This window comes from Hoplias malabaricus, chromosome 4 (assembly GCF_029633855.1).
Source record: "Hoplias malabaricus isolate fHopMal1 chromosome 4, fHopMal1.hap1, whole genome shotgun sequence".
NCBI lineage: Eukaryota > Metazoa > Chordata > Actinopteri > Characiformes > Erythrinidae > Hoplias > Hoplias malabaricus.
This window is the reverse complement of record NC_089803.1, coordinates 54,085,071-54,112,654: the sequence shown is the minus strand read 5'-3', so window position 1 is coordinate 54,112,654 and position 27,584 is coordinate 54,085,071. Positions and strand designations below refer to the sequence as shown.

General features: G+C 41.0%; 2 protein-coding genes across 2 annotated transcripts; both read left to right on the top strand.

Annotated features, from left to right (window-relative positions):
- Positions 1-147: 147 nt before the first annotated feature.
- Positions 148-12,769, top strand: helb (helicase (DNA) B). The gene is made up of 13 exons (XM_066668647.1): positions 148-435; positions 1,497-1,847; positions 3,524-3,762; positions 4,475-5,296; positions 5,644-5,812; positions 7,210-7,351; positions 8,384-8,520; positions 9,143-9,230; positions 9,519-9,578; positions 9,659-9,845; positions 10,230-10,388; positions 10,507-10,920; positions 12,019-12,769. Exons 1-13 carry the CDS (start codon positions 228-230, stop codon positions 12,157-12,159), a joined length of 3,117 nt encoding a protein of 1,038 aa, XP_066524744.1. The 5' UTR covers positions 148-227; the 3' UTR covers positions 12,160-12,769.
- Positions 12,770-13,419: 650 nt separating this feature from the next.
- dera (deoxyribose-phosphate aldolase (putative)) lies at positions 13,420-24,918 on the top strand. Its single transcript, XM_066669515.1, has 9 exons — positions 13,420-13,574; positions 14,677-14,774; positions 14,872-15,019; positions 15,903-15,998; positions 16,112-16,246; positions 18,117-18,245; positions 21,355-21,467; positions 22,720-22,869; positions 24,614-24,918. Exons 1-9 carry the CDS (start codon positions 13,544-13,546, stop codon positions 24,668-24,670), a joined length of 957 nt encoding a protein of 318 aa, XP_066525612.1. The 5' UTR covers positions 13,420-13,543; the 3' UTR covers positions 24,671-24,918.
- Positions 24,919-27,584: the final 2,666 nt, after the last annotated feature.

Sequence of the window (27,584 nt, the reverse complement as noted above, 5' to 3'; positions counted from 1 at the left end):
GAGAGAGAGAGAGAGAGAGAGAGAGACCTATTCACTATACAGTGCAGTATACCGTGCGGCCGTTAGGAGGCAGAGACGAGTCTCTCTCTGTGACGAGTCTCTCTCTATGACGAGTCTCTCTCTATGACGAGTCTATCAGGTGATCTTCGCGGTAAATTCAACTGGGATAAAAGAAGAAGGAAATCGATCAACAGAAGCACACATAAGGAACTGCTAACGGATAAAACATGGCAAGAAGTTCCACCCTGGTGACTCTAGTGGGATATATATTACCGGAGAAAGAGGTTGACAGAGGGAGGGACGCGGAGGGCGAGTCAGACACTGAATACGAAGACGAAGAGGAGAAACAGCCGGAGTTTTTGGACATGAAGGAGATGAACTCGGTCTCGTCCGGAGGATCCATGTTTCCTTCCTCAGTCCCTTCATCGACAGAAGGTATCGCTAGCCAACAGTCCGTTTATTTAACGTAAAAAGGGGCGACGTCCGGTTATTATAACGGTAACGGTTATGTGTGTTTGATTTTGGGTGTATTCAACTTTGTATATTACACATTAATTGCATAGGGATTGTGCCTAGAAACAGTAGGCAGTGTGCCAAAAAATAGGCCTACTCCATACAACTATCCCTGTCCTTCCATTAGAACACACATGTAGTGTTGCTGTAACACAGATCCGGGTGACGGTTTGTGAGGTGTTTACTGTATTCTGAAGATTACTAAACAGTGTTAATTTTTCATGTTAGTGTTTTCATCCACCCTTCAATTTTATTGTTGTTTTTGTTAATTGTTTTTTATTATGATTATTGGTGTTATTATTATTATTATTACTCATTATTATTTTCATTCATTATCCGTAACCCTTATCCAATTCAGGGTTGCGGTGGGTCCAGAGCCTACCTGGAATCATTGGACGCAAGGCGGGAATACACCCTGGAGGGTGCACCGGTCCTTCACAGGGCAACACAAACACACACACACATTCACTCACACATTCACACCTACGGACACTTTTGAGTCGCCAATCCACCTACCAACGCGTGTTTTTGGACTGTGGGAGGAAACCTGAACACCCGGAGGAAACCCACGCAGACACAGAGAGAACACACCAACTCCACACAGACAGTCACCCGGAGCGGGAATCAAACCCACAACCTCCAGGTCCCTGGAGCTGTGTGACTGCGACACCTACCTGCTGTACCACCGTCCCGCCCTTCATTATTATTTGACAGCTGAAATTTAACATCATTGCATACTTTCAGCTGCAATTAGAGAACTCTGTCACAGCAAAATTTACTGCTCTAATGTAGACAATAAGGTCATTGTCATGTGACACGCTGTTGGGAATGTGGTAAACTTGATATTCATTTAAACTGCAAAGATATATTTGTCTTCCTTGAGCATCTCTATAGGTTTTGTACAGATTTACACACTATAAATACTATTCCAGCATTCCTAATGTTTTGTAATGTTAATAAATTATTCACTGATTTTTCTGCAGTGGGCTTCATGAACTCCGGGCGGAAGTGCAGAGTTGAAGGCCGTTTTGCTCTCAGAGATCCGTGGTGGGAGATCTCTTGTAAAGCCACTCGACAGGGTCAAAAATTTGTGATAAAAGGCTACCCTTCCTACAGCCTCCGGGCTGTTCAAACAGAAGATGACCGTTGTCTTGTGCCTTTGTTATTAAATGCCTGTGGGGCTGACTCTAATTTTGTCACCCTGTTCACGGAATGGTCAAAGAACAGGCATGTGGAACCAGGTAATGTGAAAAATGCTCTGAATGACTTTGGGAAAGAGAGCAATGTGAATAAAGTGGCTGCAGATCAAATCATAGCTTCAGTCACCAGATCAGGTAGGTTTACAATACACTATATTGGTGCAAAAACCATTATCTTATGACCAACAGCATGCACTACACAGTGTGGAGGGAGTAGAGCTGGGTGATATGGTCAAACATGTTATCACAATAAGTTTTCTATATTGATCGACCTTGATATTTATCACAATATTTACATTTTGTGACTGTGACAAAGGACACCTTCTAAAAATGTAGATGGAATACACCAAGTTCATTTCTATACCAGGCAGGAATACACCCTGGAGGGGGCGCCAGTCCTTCACAGGACAACACAGACACACATTTACTCACACCTACAGACACTTCTGAGTCGCCAATCCACCTACCAACGTGTGTTTTTGGACTGTGGGAGGAAACCGGAGCACCCGAAGGAAACCCACGCGGACACGGGGAGAACACACCAACTCCTCACAGACAGTCACCCGGAGCGGGAATCGAACCCACAACCTCCAGGCCCCTGGAGCTTCAGTGATTTCATTTACATTTGCAATTAGGTAGATATCTATTGACATTTAATTTATAAAGATTCGAATGCTTTATGTGTCAAAAAGATTAAAAATTGCCACCTAATATGCATTTGCACTCAGTGACAATGTGTTTGAAAGATAATCAAATTCACACCCCACGCTAGACAGTTGGCAAAGTTGTCAGACTTTGTTTTAACTTAAAACATGCTGGCTGAAGAGTTCATAGCTACTCTTACGTTAGCAGAGAAGGTGAAGATGAGAAACATCAGAAGAACAAGTCTAATCTGCTTTTTGGTCCCTCAATGCATCAAAAGGTTACGGCAGCACCAGTCCACTTTCTTATGGAGTCAGTTTATTATTGGAGATAACACCTAAAGTAATAGTGGACGGCCACAAGGAGAGATATGGAAAGAGCTAAACAAAGACATTCACACAGAGAATAACACTAGTTACTGTAATAAATATTTTTAATTAGGGTTTTATTGTTTGTTTGCAAACCTCTTCTAGAAAACACTTTAGTTATCTATTGTATCAGTTTAAGGGTTGGTCCGGACCAAAAATAAAATATAATGCATTATGTTTTAGTCCTGGTTTGGTTTGAGTTCACACTGATATATTTAAAATTGAACCAAAGCAAGTAAATCATCTGAGTTTTCAGCTGGGCTTAATGCACATACTGGGGGAACGTTTACCTAGAGGTAGTGTTACCACCTGGGAACACAGCAAGAGGTGATAAAATGGATAAAGGGGTCAAAACAGAGACCAGGGGCCAGAGAAAGTCCACTACAGAGAGGGGTGCCCTCAGTACATTGTTTTGCATATACATACTCTGTTCCTCATGGCGCGATTGTTGTTACATCTTGGGACATCATGTCTTGTGTTTGGTTCATTTAGATGCTTTTGGTTTGTATGTTGTCACACTTGAAACGAATGGCACCAGAGTTTGTTTAGAAACAGACCAAAACACCTACCTGCTTAGGCAGTCTTAATCCGCTTGTTTAGTTGGCACCAGAGTTTGAAAGCGAGCGTTCACACTTACTGTAACATACAACAATAAAAGAAGTCTCGAACCAGGGTTAGTTTAAATAGAACCAAAACTGACAAATATTAACACACACATAGATATCAGTAAAATATAATTTGATTCTAGTATCACAGTGCATACATGATATTCATTCTTAATGGTCTTGTGTCATTGATTAGATGCCGGTTTTTATGTGAGAGCTGCCAGAATGTATCCTGATTTTATGAGGTACATGCCAACATTGCTGCCAGGGCAATTTTTGGAGCTCTTAAAGAACAGAACACACAAGGAGAACCAGGAGACCCCAGAAGACACAGAAAATGATGAGAGTCATCAAGAGCAACAGGAGAGCACATCCATATTAGCCGAACTGGAGGAGCTAATCAAGACAGACGTGTGGAAATTAGGCTTCAACTATGTGAGAAAGTCTTTAGCAACTTGTTTTATGATAAGATGTAAAGAAGCTTTTTAGAGCATACTTTCTTCAAAATAATTTAGGCACAAGTGCTCAAATACAATGCTTTGTTGGCTTTCTATGTGTGAATAAAGGCATAGTTGATATATCTGGAGACCTGCTGTTCTCTCAGGTTTGTTCACATTTAGAATCTCTGCATCTTTAAAGGTGTAACGGTATGTTTGAGTAAAGACATACTATTTGTATGGTCTGTGTTTACTTTCACGCAAGAAACAGTCTCCAGAATTTAGAGCCAGTCCCACATTAAATAATCTGAACCAACAATAATATGTCAATATTACCCATCTGTTGGACAGGAATAAAGCGATATCCTCATGTTTTTTTCATGATTTTCAAAATTTGGAGGGCTCTCCGTCAAGTCAAAACACTTCCAGATGCTGGTTCTCTGCCGTGAGCAGAGAGAGAAATTATTTTCTATATTTTTTTTTTAAGTTATTTAATGACACTAAGGCTTGGTAAACACAAACAGGAAAGCTAGCACATGGTGAGGAAACATCCTCTGAATTTTATATAAAGTGGTTTTGATCGTTAAATTTACATTTAACTGTACATCCTTTATAGAAAATCAACAAAGCATCTAAGTTATGTGAGGTTGTGCATACATTTCATTTGAAGTGTGTGTGTGTGTAATTTTTTATAACATTATTCTGTACAGGTCATGTGGAAGGAGTTTAACTTGGTCAGGTGTGAGGCTAAATTGGGAGCATTTAAAGACAGTGGGTTGTTTTCGGATATTCCTCCTCTGCAGCAGGATGCCCTGCTTGTATATGATTACCTTAAGTCATATTGCATGAAGAATGGGCATACCTACATCATGCGTCAGTATCTGCAGGAGACAATGTCTAACATGAACGAAATTAGAATATGGAGTGCAGTGGGGTTCCTTCGGCAAGAAGGTGTGCTGAAGGTTGAGAAACAAAAGATTTCCCTGAGGAACCTTTACAATTATGAGACAGAAATTATGGAGTGCCTGGAGAAAGTTGCAACAGGGGAACCCTGGAAAATCCACCTAGACGTGAGGGAGGTGCTTAGCTCTGCACAGAGAGCCAAAGCTGATTCGACTGAAGATGAAGAGTTTTCTAACTTAGCACAAAATGGAGAAGAGCATGAGACAACTTTAAGCCATGAGCCTTTATTTGGTTCCTCTCCAAATTTGAATGATCCTGTTGACTTGGAACCTGACCCCACCCCTATGGAACTGGATCCATATCAGGTGCGAGCAGCTGAGATGATGTGCGCCAACCCAGTGACAATAATCAGTGGAAAAGGAGGCTGTGGGAAAACCACTGTGGTGAGTTTGGTCTTTAAAGCTGCCATGAAGCAACAGGATAAACACTTAGAGGCTAAGAGCAGTCAAGAGGAGGGTAAGGAGATTAAAGAGAACAACCAAAAATCTTCCATAGAGGTTCTTCTCACCGCTCCTACTGCATCCCTGCTGACCAAGAGAACCAGTTTCACTGCTTACACCATGCATCAGGTTGGTAAAGCCCAAGTTGCTATTTAAAAAGCAGGAGTAATTTTATACAACCCTTGAACATTTTGTGTTTCATAACATGAATGAGGGTGGCATAGCTGCGAAGCATGTTGTACCAGGGTCCTGGGGTTGTGGGTCAAAGCCCCCCATAGTCTATGCCTCCCATAGTCCAAAGGTTAGGTAGTGTTCTCAGTAGCTGTTCCATCATTGCTCTGGCACTGGCAGTATTAAATTGCATTAAACCTGATATTAAAAAGCCTTAAATTGAATTCGTCAAATAAATACCATGCCTTATCAAAGACGAAGTGCTTACATTGAAATTATTTCTTTCCTTTTTATATTATTTTTAGGTATTGTTGAATTTTATGAAAGTAAAGAAAGAGCAGCTAGCAAACTGGATGTTTGCCAATGTACGTGTGCTGGTTGTGGATGAAGGCAGTCTGGTGTGTGTGCAGATCCTACACTCTCTCCTCACAATACTCACCAAACATGCAAAGCTTCAGAAATTCATCCTTCTGGGTAAGGCTACACTATCTGCACAGTAGGCCTGGGCAATATGGATAAAATATGTGATCATAATACTTTTTTTCCTGTTAGATTAATATGGATAATTATCATGATATAAATGAATAAATATATTTTAAAAGGAAATGTAAATATTGTAGCGTTAATACACCAGATGTTATATTATATATATTAATATAAAACAGTCGAATATTTTACAGAACAAAAGTAAAAATTATTCCAGTATATATGTAAATTTAAATTTTTATTATCCTTAGCATACAATGAAAAATGGACACTCAGAAATTTGTAATATAATTCCCTTTCCATAAAAATAATGTGATGTTTCCTGAATAGTTAATGCTTTGCATATTTTCAGATGTCATTTTTTAAAAATAGTTCTAACCGCTAAATTAGCTTGTGCGCTAAACCTAGACAGATCACTATAGTGCTGACAAACACAATAGTTATCCAGGCTGGGTCTAAAAAAATATGTTTTGTCATGAAAATATGCCAGAATTGATGCAGTGTGAGGTGTTTGTTTTTCCGAAATAAAAGTTGTTTGTGCAAAGACTAGCAGGGAATGCACATGTAAGGATAAAACTATGTATGTGAAATGTCTATGTAATAACATTGTCTTATACTACAAACCCCATTTTTGATAAGTTAGGATTTTGTAACACACAATTCAAATTATTTTCTTAATACTTTGCTTATTTGATAAATAAAAAAGTCACTGTTCAACTGGTTTATTAATTTATTGTAAATATAAATAAATCTAGAAATTGATGCCTACAACACACAGAAAAGTTGACAGAGGCATGTTGTCCACTATGTTACTTCACCTTCCCTTTGAATTACCCTTTTTAATTATTTGGGAACAGAGGATACAAATTATTGAAGTTTTGCATGTGGATTCTTGCCAGCTATTGTTGGATACAAGATTTCAGCAGCTCAGCAGTTCTCATTGGCTTGTCACAGCACTCAATGCCAGTCTCAATACTACCGAAATCATTGAAAAGTCCAAATATTAAACTTGCAAGATGTTTGTTGGCCATTTGCGGGGAATCTGCAATCACTGTTATTCAGCAACCTCTTATTTGCCTCATACCTGAGTGTTTTTATAATCAAAATAAATGTTATGCCTTTAAATACTTCTGCAGTCAATGTACCAATTTGCCATGGTGCTTGCACAACATTGACTTCCATCAGGAGAGAGCATGTTTGATACTCCTTTTTTTTTCCCCCTGTCTTTTCAGTCATTCACTTCTAGTGCAGTAGTGACATATAGACCTGTATTAATTATCTTATGTGGAGAAAAAATGCACTATAGAATAGAATAAATGTATTGTCCACAATGTGGAAATTTATCTTCGATCACTCATGGAATAACAATTTTTTTCCCCCTAAAGGAGATATAAGGCAGTTGCCCAGCATTGAACCAGGGAACATTCTGAATGACCTCTTCAATAGTCTCTACAGGGTGAGCTGGGCCATTGAAATGCAAAACAATCACCGTGCTGAATCCCAGCTCATTGTCCACAATGCTGGATTGTAAGCTTTATACTCTTTTATTCTTTTTAAATTCAAACATTAAATTAATTAAGCAAGTTATATAGCCTTGCGCCTAATGATTCCAGGTAGGCTCTGGACCCACCGCGACCCTGAATTGGATAAGCGGTTACAGATAATGAATGAATGAATGAATGAATGAAACAAGTTATATATTGTTAGACTGTCCAAGAGATTTCACTTATGTTACATTATCATGCCTTAACCTGGATTTTATATATTGGGATCTTTGTTATTGTTATTGTACAGGCTTGGGCGATAACGTAAATATAAACAAATGATTATTGTCTCCAGAATTATCGCAATAAACAATTATTGTGTTAATAATTAATTTACGAAGTAACTCACAAAGTACTTCACCGGGGCTTTTATCTCTTTCTGTCAATTGAGCATTTTATTGCAGCGTAAATGATCTGCACACAAGACAAGGTCACAGTGGCACATGCCTCAAACAGGAGGCTTGTGTGTTAATCATCATGCTGCATTCTACCAATTTCTATGCAGAAGCAGTGCAGAATTCAGTACTCCTGCTGAATGTAAAATCTAGCTCATTCGTTTATCTACAGCCATCCCAAAGGACATTAGGAGTTATTTCATATAAATGCCTTCTCTTCAATTAATTAATTAATGTTTGTATTTAATTGTGTATTCCAGCATTTTATAAAATATGAGCATCCATTTATATATATCCGATTTTACGTCCTATATTCCCTCCAATGTTTTGGGCAAAGATGCCCTACATGTTCCATGGCAGGAAAGAAACCCCCTACTTAAATTTTGGGGACTTGATCTGGGGATGTCAGCTGGAGGTGAACAGTTATTTCGTTTTTGTCAGGGGTACACAAACTTTTTCAGCTTTAGGAAAAATAAACACATCATGCAACAGCGGTACACAATAATTTATTTAATATTGTCACTGATTGAAATGATTGTGATGTTCAATAATGTTCTTCATCAGCCCAAGCATATTATCTTCATTGTCCAAATCATAGAGTAACTTTTTTGTTGTCTCAGAATCGCAGAAATGGATAAGAAAAAGTTTCATCCTCTAGAATTTGATGCGGTTGTTAACTTAAGTGAACCATTCACAATGCCACCTCCTGAAAAAAAGTTCATTCTCATCCTTCTTCCAACAGAGGAACGAGATGATGGTATGTATAAAATAAGAAACATTTTAAAAGACAAAAGCACAATTTTTTGGGGGACAGCAAGTTTCCAAAGATGGTTTAATAAAAACAAATAAAAAAATGTGCTTGAATGGATGCAGTTAGCTTACATATTAAATAGAGAGCTGTATAAAAACTAACTTTTTTTGGAAGAACATCTTAAAAAATTCTTGGAATTATGCCAAAACCCACACATTGTATAGGTTTATTGATATGTGGACACTCAAACATTAAAACTTTCTGCCAAAATTGTTTAGAGAAAAACCATTTCTGTTATTTACACAAAACCTGAATGTTGTATAATCATGAATATAAAACCTTCAGAAAATTAAAAAAAGACTAAGTCTTTCTATAATTTATGTCATCGCATTTTTGCCTACATTTGTGTAGCTATAAAAAAATATAATATAATGTTTTTATTGATTGTGATCACATTTTTCTCGTCCAGATATGCTGATACTTTTATCATAAGTGTCAATTTAACTGTAATGTATCCTAATATTTACATGTCAATCATGCCAAAACTGATGGTTCACAACTAGTAAGTACATGTAATAAATAATTTGCGCTACCACTGTGCTATTCAAATTATTCATTACCATTGTAGATCTCCAGTGGTCCATCAAAATGTTGCTGGAAGGCTGTGCCCCTGGGTTAAAAGACGATCGAGCTTCACAATTTATTGCCTTCATGAGGTAAAAAAAAAAAAAAGAAATACTGCTGAGAAATTAGTACAAATTTATGAATGTTTTTCTACTCATAGGATAAAATCAGTCATGATTCTAAAAGAACAGTTCATTTTAAGTCTAGAATTGGTTTGCATCTGTGCCTATAATATCATGGAAGTGCTTTGTCATATGGGTTATTTACTACTTATTACAGATAAAACGCACAAAATTTATCAATATGTATTTCAGTGCATTAGTAAAATATACAGTGTTTTATGCTCAGACATAAAACCCCATGTTCATTTTTTTCAACAGAAGGGATTGTGCCTTGATCAATGAACTTTGCTGTCAGCATTACTCACGCCACACAACAAAGTAAGTTAATTTTTGGCCATACTCTATTTTTATTGTCCAAAGAGTGAAACTTTGCCTAATTGCAGACTTTGCCCTCTCAGAACTCATAACAAAAAACTTAACTTTCAAATTGGAGATAAAGTTTGTTGCACAAAGAATGGCTATGTGTGTGACCAAGACAAAAAAGAGTTGTGCAATGCCAGTCATACGGAGGACAATATTGATGGCACACAAAAGAAGCTGCCAAAGAACCGACTGTGTAATGGAGAAATTTTCTTTATTAAAGAGGTAGGGAAAACAAAGTTTTTCTTTCATATATAGTGCCATTAAACTTTGCTTCAGTGCCTTTTATTTGGTTCATTATTTGTATTTCTATAATAAACTGTATATGATTAGCATTGTAGAATCAATTAACATGTTTGAAACTTCTGTTGTTGTAGCGTAGTGAGTAATATCGATGCTCTGAATGTGACAGCTGGGTTTGATTCCCGACATATGCTATCTATCCAACCACACTACACCGAGAAGACTTTGGGGAACTGTTCCTAGTGCTACATTTGCCAACCACTGATTAAAATTTTAAGTAGCACTAGAAAATAGAGTCTGACAAATGTCATAAATGTGAATGTGACTCACTGACTTGAGTTAGAAATTGTGTTTTGTTCATGGCAGGATCGGACGACAGTAGAAGTTGGTAAGAGAGGCAGTAAGAAGCGGGAACTGCAGCTCATTGACGAATCTGGCAATGTGGTAATAACCGCTGAATATAGGGAGCTGCAGAGGGAGTGCAAATTGCGTCATGCCTGGGCACGAACCATCCACACCTTCCAAGTACATGTCCTACATACTACATAGGATATATATATATTTATCAATGATAGGACCAACATGCATATTGCAATCCCACACCACCAACAATAAATCACTAATTTGAGCCATTTCTTTTCAGGGCTCAGAGACAAAGACAATAGTCTATGTTGTTGGAGATGGAAAGTTTCAAAACTGGAAACATGTCTACACTGCAGTCACAAGGGGTCAGCAGCGTGTTTATGTCATTGCCAAGCAGAATGGGTTACAAAATGCTATTCAAAGGCGTGTTATCAATCGTAATACGCGACTAGCTGGCCTTGTAACAGATATGGTCAGCAAGTTACGGGAAGAACGCGATGATATGCAGACGCAGCCCAGCCAGTTTCAGTTTGGAACTCCGAGGCGAGGTAACTTTCAGGCCTTTGTGTCCCAGAGTCCCGGCAGTGCTTCTCCGGACTTTGGTGGAAAGAACGGGTCTCTTTCAGGTCATCCAGGTCTGTATAAGCGTCAGAACAGCGATGACAAATGTGCTACACCAAACAAACAGCTAAAGGTAAGGATGCTTAATGCATTCACAGCTAAAGTTAATATCTGTTGGGTAGGGTATATCCTTGGTGGTATTTATCAATGAAGTTTCAGAATGACTGGTTGTCAGTAAGACAGTACTTTGAGGACTCCTCTGTAGGATCCGTCATCAATGCAGTCTTCTAAGCTGCCAAGGCTTTCAGGAACAGACACAACGATATGCTGCGCAAGGGTCACTGTAAAGTTCTTTGCTTCAGTGACACCATGTGTTCTTCATTAGTTTAGGTTTTGCCTTAATCAGCTTTATTTATCAGTTGAAAATGTCTTACTATACAATTACCATTTTTATTGTTATTATTATGTAAACAATAGTTAATTTTAATACTGAATATTGCCAGGTTTCTCTATATTTATCTTTAAATATTCTTAAATATATTCAACTCAGATATATAACTCAGCCACTGAATTGTTTTCGAAACCAACTGCACAGAGAGCATCAGCCAACTTTTAACCCGTGTCTTATCATGGGAAGTACAGCTTTCTCTTTTTTTAAACATTTACTTCAGTGTTGCTTTAATTATTTATTTTAACTCGTGTTTTTATCGTGCTCAATTTGTGCTGTGCTGTGTACTGTTAGTACTTTAGAATGCTATGCAAAAAGTGCTATATAAATAAAAAAATTACCCGGAGTAATTATTAACATTTTTATTATTTTACATTTTTATAAGTGCAAGTGAAATGAGAGGAAAATTAGAGGAAAAACAAGTTCCCAGAATATTTAGTGTAGTATCTCTTGATACAGTCAGGCCACTAGATGTTATAGTGATGTGAATAATGGCTGTTAATAACTTGAAGCATAATACTGGTTCGACTCAACCTGGAGCTACGCAGACCAATCACTGCTTGGAATCATTGGAGGAAATTAATGATTGCTCTTTTAAAAGCTATATTACAAGAACAGATATCAGCCATCCTTGTATCTATAGTTGTATCTACAGTGCTAACTGAAAATAATTTCATATTAATTATTTTTTTTGTCCTACTTTTTTGTGCTCAGTAAAACATGATATTGAGGTCTACTTCTAGTACTGCTTTTGCCACATTAACCTTTAAGGTGTTGTTGCAGACTGAAGCAATGGAATCACCGCTGGGCTGTACTCGGTTGGACTCGCTCTGTCTGGATGCTCCCAAACCTCATGGCAGAAATCTTTTCCCAACAGACCCACCACCTCAGGATCCTCAGCTCCACAAACCTTCCCAGCATTAAGACTGGCCTCAGAACTGAGATATGCTCAGTGTTTCAGTCTATCAATACAAGTGATCTTTCCTTTACTGAATGTATCATGCTTACCTTAGACATATGCCCTGTTTCTTCCAAAGAAAATTCTCAATTTCATTCACTTCATTTGATTCTAAGATCAAGTAATGTATGACAATTGTTTCTACCAGTTTTTACAACACTGGACTTTCTACTTTTCTTTGCACCCAGGATATTGCTGTTGAGCAAATATTGGAACTATTGATGTTTGCCCAGCTTTCCTTTACGAATCGTGTAATATTTGATTCTTACTGACATTTCTGATCTGTTTTATCTTATTATGCTTATATACATTTAAGCATTTTGCGTAACCGATGGCATACTGGCATTAAACATCTATACTGTACTCCCACACAGACCCTTGTAATGTCAATATGTATATACGGTAGACTAGTTCTGTCTAAATGTACACATTAACGAACAATGAGGTTATTTTTTAAAAACTGCGAATTAATTATTTACCAAATTTGGCCACAACTTCTTCAGACAATCCACTCTTTACAGAGCCTAGTATTAACTTTTTATTTAGCGATGTACACAGCATCGCTACTGGATCTTCATAATGTTGTCACTTAAATTTTATTGAATAAAAAATATTGTTTCATTGTGTTTTACAAATAAAAAACATCAGTTTTCTGGTTAAGGATTTTCAATATGCATATTTTTAACGTGTAGTACATACACTACTCAGCCAATACATTGTAACCTGGTTTTTACACCCATTGTGTTTACCAGCTCTACTTATAAATGTTATAGCGTTATACTGCTCTTACCGCATTTTTTGCACTGCATTAAGTTGCATTTTAATCGTCATCTCTACGCCATAAGAGCGGCTCACTTTTTTAATATACTTTTTATACATTTTTATAGTTGGACAGTTTTAGTTTTAATTCTTTTTAGTTTGGTATTATTTAATGTCTATATATTTTATTCTATCTTCTATTTCCTTAACTACTATTTTTGTTAACGTGTGTGGACAGCCGTCAAAGCGGTCACTGCAAGTTGTACCGTGTATAACTGACAAATAAAGTTTGATTTGATTTATAGTTCTACAATTACAGAATGCACTAATTAATGTTAGAGCTTATGAGATCATTTGGTTTTGAAAGAGGCAGCTTTTATCTATTATACATAGTTTTCATCTCAAATTATAAAAAAAAGAAATTGCCCGTTATTAGGCTATTCTCGAAACACGTGACGTACTACGCAACTGCAATGCTGTCTTGTGATTGGTTGGAGACCGAGCGGCATGAGTGACGAGTGTCCAACAGGAAATGGTACGGTGTCTCGGACACACTGATCAGACACGTCAAATTGTTATCGGAAAATCATAATGGGTGTCAGAAATCCAGGTGTGGATCTAGGTAAGAGCTGTATATTCTCCCACAGTAGTCGCTAAGCTCTTCTTACAGTATCACTGTCAATGAGGTACACACGTTCGGCACGTGCCACTCAGCACAGCACGAGCTTCTCATTACCGTTCATAATCACTGCAGCATTTTTACGAGACTTACGCTTTATATTTATTTATATAGCAGTATTTCTTACAGTGTAGCTGTGAGTGTGTGATGTCTGGGATGGACTGGCACCCTGTCCAAACTGTGTTCCTGCATTAAGCCCATTGATTCAGCGTGGGTTCTGGACCCACTGCAACCCTGAACCAAGCCTTCATTAAAGGGTTAATACTTGGCTTCACTGAGTAGTGGTTTTAATGCAGTTACAAATTCATAATCTGTATTAACACAGTATTTACTTTTTAAGAAAATTAAGACTGTCAGTTAAAAAGCTGTTGCAGTCACACAGCTCCAGGGACCTGGAGGTTGTGGGTTCGATTCCCGCTCCGGGTGACTGTCTGTGAGGAGTTGGTGTGTTCTTCCTGTGTCTGCGTGGGTTTCCTCCGGGTGCTCCGGTTTCCTCCCATGGTCCAAAAACACACGATGCAGGTGGATTGGCGACTCAAAAGTGTCCGTAGGTGTGAGTGAGTGAGTAAGTGTGTGTGTGTGTCTGTGTTGCCCTGTGAAGGACTGGCGCCCCCTCCAGGGTGTATTCCCGCCTTGCGCCCAGTGATTCCAGGTAGGCTCTGGACCCACCGTGACCCTGAATTGGATAAGGGTTACAGATCATGAATGAATGTTAAAAAGCTTCCTTAAACCTTCACACAGTATTTTTTACGGTACATAATTTCTTGTCTGTAATTAATGTTATCCAGCCACAATCCCTGGGAACCACAACTAATGGCTGACTATCATAAAATCCTCACAGAAAGGTTTCAATATTTAGTCTAAAACCTTCTCAGAAAAGTAGAAGCTCTCTACTGCAGAAATGAAAGACCAACTATTCCTAAGAATTTTAATTAACAACAAATGGTGAATGATGAGATGGTCACATACCTCTGTTTATTTACGGTGTATGTTATGCAGCCCGATACAGTCCTGTTAAGCCAATGAATGTTTTCCTCTTCAACAGACCTGGAGTGGGTGTCAAAGGTCAGAGTGAACACCCAGGCTGTATTGAAAAGAGCACAGCAAGTTCAGGGATGCAAGGTGGCTAAAAAGCAGTGGCAGGTAAGTTAAAGGCTAATGTTAATACTAAGCAGTGGTTATGTTTAATCAGTTATTTTTGTCTCAAAATGCTCATAAATTGTAACAATCCACGTTAAAGGCAGCCTGGCTCTTGAAGGCCGTGACATGCATTGACCTCACCACCCTCTCTGGTGACGATACACCATCTAACGTCCACCGGCTCTGCATGAAGGCCATTCAGCCCGTCCGGCACGACCTGCTGAAGAGCATGGACATGCACGGTAAAGGTAAGTAAATCACAGCAACCTTAAAAAAAACCAGACAGTTCAACAGTGGATCTGCATTTGGTAATCACATGGTAGCACAAAGAATAAGGTGTGTAAAAATGGCTGGCTTGTATTAAATATACACACACAGGCAGGCATTCTGCGAAAGATGAACCGCGAAGTAGCGAGGGATGTAGTCCAAATTAGTTAAAGGTGATTGATCTGACATTTTAAATATTATTAAAGCAGCAAACAACAAGAAGTGGAGTAGAAGTGTCATGAGCAGAGAATGCAATCAAACACCCTCTGTTTTCATAGTCAGGCTGGTCATGAGTGCATGTTAGTCCCATCTTGTGGACGTTTTTTCCCCAACTGTTTTGTTTTGCCTGCCCCAACAGACGAGAGTGGCCACAAACTTAAAATGCAAGTTGGTAGAGTTCAGTACAAAACATAAAGGTGAAAGAGAATGTCCAAATATTCCTCTGCTGAAAAAACCCACCTCTGACCAAGAGCAGCAGCAGGAGGGAGGTGTAGAGTACAGAGTGAATACGAAAGGAAAAGCACGGCTGAATACAAGGCATTTGTTATGGTTTAAGATGTAGGTGCTGTAGCATGACATCTAGTGGCAGACTGTTGGATATATCACATTTTAAAAGTTTATAAAAGCTATTCTAATTTAAAGTGACCATGTGGCAAATTTCAGGTAGGACACCAATGAGTGATATTTTCTGTGCAACTGTATATTGTTGTCCACAAGAGGGAGACAAAGTTCATTGTTTGAATTACATGTCTCATACTGCCATAATATCTGTATAATTAAATATCTCAACAGCATTGTGTATTGTATCAACACAATAAAGAATTCATGCAGCATATACCTTACATTTTATGTTCCTGTTTAAAGGCATCACAAATGCTGCAGTATGTGTCTATCCATCTCGAGTTGCTGATGCAGTGAAATCTTTGAAAGCAGCCAACTCTAGTTTACCTGTAGCCTCAGGTGAGATCTTAACACACAGTGTTTATCAGTGAAAATATCTCAATAAAGTGTCTTTCGTAGATTTTTACCCAGGTATATAACAGTCCTGATACACTTTCTATATCTGGCTTCAGTTGCTACTGGATTCCCTGCTGGTCAGACTCCACTGAAGACGCGTCTTGAGGAGGTCCACATGGCTGTAGCGGATGGGGCCATGGAAATTGACATTGTTATTAATCGGACACTGGCCCTTACTGGACAGTGGACAGGTGTGTACTTCTGTTTCATAATTAAACATTGCTATATTATTTGTCTTGTCCTCTGCAGATTATCTGTACATTTGTCTTGTATATAACTTGCATTCATCTTAAAGCTATGAGATGGTCTGACATGGGGGGTATCTTTTGCTCTTTTTCTATATGTAGCTTTGATTTCACAAAGGATATTTTATATGCAAATCATTGAAAAAAAAGTAAAAAATATAAAAATAAGTTTATTAATAAAACAATTTTATTTATCATCGTTTTAGTTTGTAACTATAATAACTGTCAAGGCGCACAGACACATAATACTACATTTCACATTATTGTAGTTACTGACATATATAAGTATGAATTAAAATGAAAATAGCAGCTTAATTTGCTTTAAAACTGACAATTTTATTAAATTGACGGAAAAACCCGAGCTCGCTACGGAAATTCTTGAACGCGACTGTGACGTCACTGGTGGACAACAGCTGAACAACACCGAGGTAAAACACTGTTATGACAGTATCTAGCTAAATAACCAACATTATTCATGACAATAGCCTAGCAATAAGCTAAACTCAAATGTAGAGGTACCGTTATTCTTGTAAATGTGATCGAAGTCAAACTCGAATTCATCCGACACTATAAACCTCCGTAGCTACGTAGCCGAGTATAATCTGAGCCACCGAGTTTAGCAAGTCAAGCTAACGTTAACTAACACCAACTAAAACAGGCGAAGTGAGTGTCCTTACCCTGTTTACCTCCATGTTACAGAGGCTCTTGAACACCTTTCGTTGGTTTCCTTACATGCCCATATTGTTGGAAAAGCGCCAGTGAAATGAGCTACAGATAACGGAGTGAGCAGATGGTCCTTTCCAAAGTGCCCGTTTAAAGTTGACAAATTTAGTCCATTTTCTGGATATTTTGGGATCTTTGGGCCATTTGTGCACCGATGTCCCACTGTACATTGAATGATTGCAGCCAAAAACAACACACCTTTTGCTCATTTTGCATTAAATTAAATGCAACTTCTAGAGTTGTTGTCCACCATCTACGTCACAGGCAAGACGCCTATTAGAGTTTCCCAACACCGTTGTGGGGGGGGGTCTTTTAAACCTTATTCCTTGAATTAGTAAGAAATAACATGTTTTCTGACTATCAATAAACACAAGTTAGGAACTCAAATTCCACTGTATTTATTTGTTTGACACTTTCATGGAGCTAGTGCTTAGCCTTTAAATGCTAACTACAAATCCAGTGGTAATCAGTGTGCAGACATTTATATGCGACACAAGAAATAAAAAATATCTCAATCCCATAAAAAATTTTTAAATATTTCTTTTTCTATCTTGCCATCCAGTCAGAGGTTGTAAACTGTTAAATTGACAGTGGTGATATCACTCAGCAGGCAGTTGGTTTGTCAACTTGTGCTATTCAAAAGTAAAATCACAAAGGTAGGTTCAAATAACAAAGTTACACCTTCAGAATCGCTCCACAGTCATTTAAGGTGAATGGACTGAAAATTATGCTTTCATTTTGCTCACTCATTCAACATATTGGAACCATTTTCTGTGGAAGTTTGGTAAATAGACCTCTAAAATTCATGTTTGAGTACCCTTGCGTTAAACCCTATCTTTACTGTGAGCCTAACCTTCACCTCAACATTGTTCAGAGTCATAGACTTTCTTTCACAAACAGCTGGGTAATAATTAGAGCATGTGTAGAACAATCCGTGGGGAGCTGTTCAAATAAAGAATAGACAAAAGATGAAATTTCCCAAATTTTAGGCATAATTTAATTTATTTGTATCCTTTGTCAAGAGAATCACTACTGGAGTGAATCTAAGCTGAAAAATGCATCAAACTGGACTTTTTTGTTCTCTTCCACTCAGCCTTGTACGATGAGGTTCGTCAGTTTCGAGAGGCATGTGGAGAAGCCCACATGAAGACCATCCTGGCAGTAGGAGAGCTGGGGACATTTACTAATGTCTACAAGGCTAGTCTGGTGTCCATGATGGCAGGTAAATGTAAAGATCCATATATTCTTCATAGTGCCTTATTCATACCTGCTGACTTTAAAGCCTGGTTCATGCTTCTTCATTTGCGTATCTGTAAAAGTGCGTTCAAATAGGTGCTAGCCAACATACTTTAACAGGCGAGTTAAGCATCACAATGATTTTTAAGCTGTATTTTTAAGGTAAAACTCGTACCTAGAGTTCCTTTAATGCTAACTTCATATTTCTTGCAATAGTCTGAGGACAGGTTATAAGGCTGTGTGCATCTCTTCTGACAACTGATCCTCCAACGGCATGATTTCGTTTTTCTTCATGTTTGATTTTTTTTATTTGGGGTCTTTTGACCAGCTACCAAAACTATCAGAAAGCCAACACGTATTTACTTGATACACAGCTCCACAGATCTGCATTACGTGTAGTTGTGATTTCAGAGGTGTGCTTGTCTGGGAGTATGCCATACTTATCTAGTGACTCTTTTAATAGGATTTTTGCTAAAGTGTAAACCAGCTTTAAATATAGGTGATTGTGATCATAGCAAATGGATGTGTGTTATTCTTGAGATTTGAAAACTGCACTCCTGTAAATTGTGATTGTAATATGAAAAGGATCCATTTTTAAAGGGATCTTTCAGCTCTAATAAATATTGTACGCCATTGTCAAAATACATTATATTTAGTGAGCATCTCTAATTGTCTGAGCAATGAGTTACACTGCCCACTGCATGGTGCTGTTGTTCAACTGTTGCTTCTTTTAAGCAGATGGCCAGCCATAATGGCCAGCATTCATGCAGTGAGCCAGTAACTGTGTGCTTAAATAGCCATCGCATGTTAAGCCGATTACTGTAGCCAATTGTCAGCGGCGCCGATAGGGATCATTATTAAAATGCATTGCTTTTGTCGCTACGCTCACTCCTTAATCTCCCCTTGTTCCTATGAATTGCGTATGAGGTTTCTGAAATTGAATGATAATTTCACCTATTAATCTGCGACGCCGAGGCTATTTTACTCCCCTCGCTCGCCGGCAGTGTACCCCTGCACCACCGCAAATGAATAGAGCTTCATTACTGTCGGCCGCGTTTAATAACCGTTATCCATTATGGTGTAATTAAGACTCCCCAGAACGAATCTCAAGGATTATGCCAGTTTGAAGGAGAGGGGGAAGCGAGAGAAGGAAAGAGTGGAGAGAGGAAGAGTTAGAGTGAGAGGAAATGGGGGAAGAAACGGGAGGGGGTGAAAAAGGAAAAAAAAAATTGGAAAAACACATAGAACATATCTTTAATGAACTGGAAAATGTTCATCTTGTCCTGTTTCAGTAATGAACAGTCATTAGACATAAGGCAGGGCAGGAGGGTGGGGGGATGGATGCTCTGAGGGAGGGAGGGGTGGTCCAAGGAATTTGAAAGCGGTCCACAGTTTGTGGTTCATCCATTAAAAATGTCATTTTATCTTCTATTTTTATCAGAACGCTGATAAACCATAATAGGCTGCGAAAGAGAGGAAGGGGAAAAATGAGCGTTCTTATTGATGAAGGCGCTCACACCCCTCTGCACTGCGCCGACGGGAGCATATGTTCTTGTCTGGCCTGGTGTGCTCTCAGGACTAATGCCCTGTCCGGGTACAGACACCCGACGGCCCTGCGAAAAAACGCCCCACTGGAAGTGTGTGCTAAAAATGTGCATCTTCAGATGAGGATCTTCTATTTCTGTAACTCATTTGATTTCTGCACTCAGACTCACCGGGTGTCTTGGAATAGAATCGTTGTTTCTGGATCTGTCTCACCCAGTTACCATTAAACACAAACTGATCCTACATGTTCAATAGTGTGGAAAAGTTTGGACAGCCACTGGTCAAATATCATTTTGTCGATTTTCTAAGCTGTCTGTGAGGAGTTCGGCGTGTTCTCCCTGTGTCTGTGTGGGTTTCCTCCGGGTGACTGTCTGTGAGGAGTTCGGCGTGTTCTCCCTGTGTCTGTGTGGGTTTCCTCCGGGTGACTGTCTGTGAGGAGTTCGGCGTGTTCTCCCTGTGTCTGTGTGGGTTTCCTCCGGGTGACTGTCTGTGAGGAGTTCGGCGTGTTCTCCCTGTGTCTGTGTGGGTTTCCTCCGGGTGACTGTCTGTGAGGAGTTCGGTGTGTTCTCCCTGTGTCTGTGTGGGTTTCCTCTGGGTGCTCCGGTTTCCGCTTACGGTCCAAAAACACACATTGGTTAGGTGGATTGACGACTCAAAAGTGTCCGTATGTGTTTGTGTGTGAGTGTACGTGTCACCCTGTTAAGGACTGGCGCCCCCTCCAGGGTGTGTTCCTTTCTTGCGCCCGGCGATTCCGAATGGGCTCTGGACCCACCTCGACCCTGACCTGGATAAGCAGTTACAGACAATGAACGAATGAATGATTTTCTAAATGAGAATACACGGAAAAAGCTACAGGAAACGAAGTTAAATATGATAAAATAATGTTAGCTGTGTGGCTTATATTTATTTGGAAAAAAAAGAAAACCCATCTATGTGCAGACTTTTCTTTGTCCAATAAAAAACTATTCTCTGAAGATGAGCACTTAACCCAAAATTTTGACCACGGTTGCCCAAAGCCCAAATATGATGATGATTATTATTTTTTTTATTATTATTAAAGTTTAAAACTTAGAGAAAAGCAAAAAAGAAATATGAGCAGCTTTTTGCTGTAAAATTAACAAACTGTAACGTGTTTGAAACAGCCACTGAACTCACTGAAATCATGTTCTCATGACTTGAATGTTTACAAACTCCCTGTTGATACTTTTGTTATCAGATCAAATATTAGATGAGCAAATGTCCATAAACTTCTGTCTATAAAATAATTTGAGGAAGTACTCACATATTGAGGTAAAGGCCTTTTGTAAGACATTTATGTCCATAGATAATTGCTTGTCATTATCTTGTCATTCTGAGGTCTGGTTTATAATATTTGGCAATGTGATTGTTATTTTTGTCGTCTTTGTTTTTAAAGTTAAAGTTATACATAAGTATTCAAATAATAAGTGATTATGCACTTTTCAATGGGAGTGGTTATAAACTAACACATAACTAAGGATTCACTATTTAAATATTTTTTACATCACTCCTGTCTCTTTATTGACAACCAGGATCCGACTTCATCAAAACTTCCACCGGCAAGGAGTCTGTCAATGCCACCTATCCTGTTGCCATAGTGATGGTGCGGGCAATTCGCGACTACTACTTGAGAACAGGCCACAAGGTAGAAACTGAGAAAGCTCCTGAGCTTCTTAAACCAGCACTTTCAACTCTTCTATAAAACATTTACACCACAAACAATGCAGGCTTCAGAAATCTCTAACTCATCCTTTTCAGTGTAACTCCACACAGAACAGCAGGGGGTTGCTAAAGTCAGAATATAGATGTCATTATCAAATACATCACAGTGAACAGTTAATTTGCAATGAATCACAAATCTAAATGCAGTTTTCTTATTTGTAATAGTTCATTTCTGCTGTTATAACACACCTAACTACTGGTGGAAACAAGCTATAGCTCTTTGCTTCTGCAAAGCTACACTACAAAAACCTTTAGAGATACTTTGACAAAGCAATGAATGTACATTTTTGTTATCCAAGGACAGAGTAAAGTAACATTAAGTTAACAGATAAGAACATATTCGGATGATGTGTGCTGCAATTAATGTAGTTGAACAGTCCATTTTGATGGGTTAATATCTGAGAAAAGCCATACAACATGTTTTCAATTATTTTAGTTTTTAGACTACCAAATAAAGGTAGGTACAAGCTGAGATAACATGTTATTGCATACTTTTACACCAGTAAAACTCACTTTACAGTAGTGGTCCCTACCTTTTTTTTTAAGAGTAAAGGGTTTTTTTGTGTGAACCTCCTCATACATTTTTAATTATGCTTTGCGTTATTGCCATTGGATCTTTGATATTAGGAGTTCAGAATGCACAAGAAGCAGCCCTCGCTAAACTCTTTGGTTTTAGCCATAACCTGCTATTGACTATAGAATTACTGAATCACTGTTTTTAAATGTATTTATCCTTAGAAATTACCAGGATCACTTAGAATATTATAGATGCTTTTTGTCAAGTTTGCAACAGTTTAAATGGCTATGAATAACCTTAGATACAGTATTTTTTTTATGTAACATCCATGTAACTGTTCTGTAGCCTGAATGAAGAAATATGTGGGTTTTATTCTTATTAGGTTTCAAATAATTTGTAAGCTGCTGTAAAAATGTATTTGCATAAAGTAATTTCAGTGTGTTGAGAATGGGCTCTAGATGATTGTATAATTGAGAAAATTACAATATTGAGAATTTATATGAAGTTATTCAGAATGTGAATTTTATAACAATATTTAAGTTTTTATTAGCAACTTGAAATATAAAGGAAAAAAATGGTAAAATGTTACTATCTCGTCTACAAAACAACAATGTTAAAAATGACTATTGAATAAAGTTAACTTGTGTGTGTTTTGCAGGTCGGTTTTAAGCCAGCTGGGGGGATTCGTACAGCTCAGGAGTCTGTGGTGTGGCTGGCTTTGATAAAAGAAGAACTGGGAAATGACTGGCTGAGTCCTCAACTATTTCGTCTGGGAGCCAGCAGCCTGCTCGCAGACATTGAACGGCAGGTGAGTGCTGCTCCACTTCCATGGTACACTGCATCATTATACTTCACACTGCTCGTAAACAACCACATACTGCTTGTACACCATTTCATACTGCTGCTACACAACCACATACTGCTTGTACACCATTTCATACTGCTGCTACACAACCACATACTGCTCCGACACCATTTCACACTGCTCCTACATCACTTCACACTGTTCCTACACAACCATGTACTGCTTATACAGCATTTCACACTACTTCTACACCACAATACACTGCTATTACACAACCACATACTGCTCCTAAACCACTTCACACTGCTGTTACACAACCTACACCACTTCTTACTACTGCTACACCTCTTCATACTGCTCCTGCATCACTTTAAACGGTTCCTACACAACCACATACTGCTCGTACAGCATTTCACACTACTTCTACACAATACACTGCTCATACACCACAATTCACTGCTCCTACATCACTTCACACTGCTTCTACACAATCTACACCACTTCATACTGCTATTACACAACCACATACACCATTTCAAATTGCTGCTACACAACCTACACCACTTCTTACGGCTGCTACACCTCTTCACACTGCTCCTACGCCATTCATACTGCTCCTACACCTCTGCACACTCTGAAGTGCTGTAGGAGCCCTGTTCCTACACAACTGCCTGGTGTAGTACCACCACACTTGTCCTGTAACACAGCACATTTGTCCTACTGCATCCCAATGTTTCAATACTACAGCAGAGTGCTCCGTTAACACTGCACAGTGTTCTAATACACTGCAAACCTTTCCTGTACACTGAACTACTTCCTACATCATAATAAACTGCTCCAGCATCACCATAATCTGTTCCAGTACCACCGCACACTAGACAAGTGTACAACTCAGCTCCAGAACCATCACATATTACACTGTACACCATCCCAACATCACCATACACAACTTCATGTTGCACACTACTCCATTACCACCACACACTGCTGTATTACAACCACATGCCGCTTTACATCACATCAATTCGGGACCACTGCATACTTTTCCAGTACCACTGCACAACCTTGGCGCAAAACCGCAATACCACTGCACACCACTACAATTCTACCACAGACCATTCCAATACCATCACACACAGCTCTAGTACCAATGCATACCACTCCATTACGACCTATGTATAGCAAGGCTGATAATAAGTGGCCATTACAGCTTAGAATAGAAGCAGAGGAGCTGTGCTGTGTCTGAATGGCTCCAGTGCTCCTGGGCTCATCTGCGCAGTGAGGTATTTGGTTTAGACGCAGGCTTTCAGTGCTCAGCAGAGCTGAGCTTTTAATGCGTTTTCTCTCAGCGCTTAGGCGCATTAACAACACAGTAAGGAACTGGATTTTATATGTTACATTTACTACTTTGAATGTAAAAGAAAAACTTGATTTTGGAGTACTGTTTAATATGGGGAAAAAGTGACAGTCAAGTTGAGTTATTGCAAAGAGAACTACATTATTTGAACACATCAGCTGCTTTTTACCTATTGTAAACATTTCACAACAGATGGACAAATAGAAATCCAAAAATGGCCAATATATAAGAATTTTTTGTTTTTCCGTATAGAGTTACATGTGTGTACATGTTTATTTTTTTGGACAGTAGCATTATTTAATAAAGATTACTCACAGGAAGGAACAGTTTGTTGTTGTTGTTGTTAAACTCTGATCGAAAAATGTGTTTTTTTTTTGTTTTTTTTTTTAGATTTACCATTATGTGACTGGACGCTATGCAGCCTATCATGAGCTCCCTATGGCCTAATTGTCCAAGACCTCTTCATGTGTCTTCATGTGCTCAGATCAGACAATCACACAACAAAGATCATGATTTTCTTAAGCTGAACTTTACCTGTACTGTTACTCCAAGTATACAATGCAAACATGCAGCTCATAGGTCTGAAACTCATGATGACCTTGCCTTGATTTTGTAAATGACGGTCATTGTTCAGCTATTTCAATGTAAGAAATAAGTATTATAAATGAAGGGTATTTTAAGAAGTTTAAATAATTGTCCTAATACTGTCGAATGTCCTTCTTGATGTATGTACATGGAGTGACAAAATAAATTTTAGGATACATGTCACGCCTTCGTCCTGTCAGTCTGTTGTCCCCGCCATGTGCTTTATTTGCACATGGCTCTGTTTTGTTTATGTTCTTGTCTCCGCCTTTGTCCCGCCTCCTCGTCTGTCATCTGTTAACCCGTCCTTCTCGTTATCTGTCTCAGGTGCGTCTCGTCAGTGTCTTGTATTTAAGTCCCCTTCCTACACTTCCTGTTTGTTGGTCATTGTTCTATTGTTCCGTGTATCCAGTCAAGTCTGTCGTGTTCGTTAGTCTCTCCGTTGTTAGTTTTCACGTTGTCGCTGTATTTCCTTTGTCGTTTCGTTCTTTAGTCTGTCTGTCCCGTTTGCCCTGATTTGCTCCTCGTGTCCCGTTTAACCTGTTAGGCTCCCTGTTTGTTTTCGTTATGTTAAAGTCTCTTTGTTTTGTTATTATTCTTCTTTATTAAATATACTGTGCTTTAGCGAATGCGTCCGCCTCAGTCAGTCCGCTCCGTGATTCCTGACAGAATGACCAACCCCCAGGACGCAGCTAGCGCAGACTATTATCTCAAGGGATGTGCCGTTCGCCGGACTCCATTCCGCACAGGCCCCAAAGATCCTGTGGGGGAGGCTTTGAAAGCGGCCTCGGAATGGAGTCGCCGGCTCCAGCTCCTGCCTGGCGCTGCTCCGGATCCTATAGCGGAGGAGTCGACTCGGGAATCGAGTAGTTGCGCCAGCGGGAGTCGAAAGAGTCGGCGGAAGAACCGTGCTGGAGTTCCCCCCTCGCTGGAGGATTACCCCCCCAGGTCCGGGGAAATTTTTGGGGGGGCGTTAAGGGTAGGGGCTGTTAGCCTCACCTCCGTACCTCTGAGGCCTGAGGCTAACAGGGGCGCACCTCGAGGTGATCTAATGGGTGCGCCTGTGAAACCCCCTAAACCCTTTACAGCTCCAGCGCGAGCCCGGCGAGCAGCACAAACCCCTGTCCTCGAGAGCGCGGCGCGCGGCTCTCCTGTCTTCGTGAGCGCGACGCGCGCCTCTCCTGCCTCCTTGGACGTCGTCGCAGGTCCCCCTGCCTCCTTGGACGTCGTCGCAGGTTCCCCTGCCTCCGTGGACGACGTCGCAGGTTCCCCTGCCTCCGTGGACGACGTCGCAGGTTCCCCTGCCTCCGTGGACGACGTCGCAGGTTCCCCTGCCTCCGTGGACGACGTCGCAGGTTCCCCTGCCTCCGTGGACGACGTCGCAGGTTCCCCTGCCTCCGTGGACGACGTCGCAGGTTCCCCTGCCTCCGAGGACGACGTCGCTGCAGGTTCCCCTGCCTCCGAGGACGACGTCGCTGCAGGTTCCCCTGCCTCCGAGGACGACGTCGCTGCAGGCTCCCCTGCCTCCGAGGACGACGTCGCTGCAGGCTCCCCTGCCTCCGAGGACGACGTCGCTGCAGGTTCCCCTGCCTCCGAGGACGACGTCGCTGCAGGTTCCCCTGCCTCCGAGGACGACGTCGCTGCAGGTTCCCCTGCCTCCGAGGACGACGTCGCTGCAGGTTCCCCTGCCTCCGAGGACGACGTCGCTGCAGGCTCCCCTGCCTCCGAGGACGACGTCGCTGCAGGCTCCCCTGCCTCCGAGGTCGACGTCGCTGCAGGCTCCCCTGCCTCCGAGGACGACGTCGCTGCAGGCTCCCCTGCCTCCGAGGACGACGTCGCTGCAGGCTCCCCTGCCTCCGAGGACGACGTCGCTGCAGGTTCCCCTGCCGCCGAGGACGACGTCGCTGCAGGTTCCCCTGCCTCCGAGGAGGACGTTGCAGGTTCTCCTGTCTCGGTGATGGCGGCACCCGCCGCTCCTGTCTCGGTGATGGCGGCACCCGCCGCTCCTGTCTCGGTGATGGCGGCACCCGCCGCTCCTGTCTCGGTGATGGCGGCACCCGCCGCTCCTGTCTCGGTGATGGCGGCACCCGCCGCTCCTGTCTCGGTGATGGCGGCACCCGCCGCTCCAGTGTCCGTGATGGCGGCACCCGCCGCTCCAGTGTCCGTGATGGCGGCACCCGCCGCTCCAGTGTCCGTGATGGCGGCACCCGCCGCTCCAGTGTCCGTGATGGCGGCACCCGCCGCTCCAGTGTCCGTGATGGCGGCACCCGCCGCTCCAGTGTCCGTGATGGCGGCACCCGCCGCTCCAGTGTCCGTGATGGCGGCACCCGCCGCTCCAGTGTCCGTGATGGCGGCACCCGCCGCTCCTGTCTCGGTGATGGCGGCACCCGCCGCTCCAGTGTCCGTGATGGCGGCACCCGCCGCTCCAGTGTCCGTGATGGCGGCACCCGCCGCTCCAGTGTCCGTGATGGCGGCACCCGCCGCTCCTGTCCCCGTGACTGTGGCTACGGCCGCTCCTGTCCCCGTGACTGTGGCTACGGCCGCTCCTGTCCCCGTGACTGTGGCTACGGCCTCTCCTGTCCATGTCCGTAGGTCGGCCCGAAGGACTTCAGGGCCGATTCCCAGAACTTTGCCCAGGCTGGTTCCTCAGACTGCCCAACAGACATTAGCCAGTCCTGGGCACTCCCCTGTTGTATTGGTTCCCTTGTCAGTCCCTGTCCTGGTTCCCGTCTCTGTCCTTGTCCCTGTACCCGTGTCTGCCTTTGTCTCTGTCCCTGTC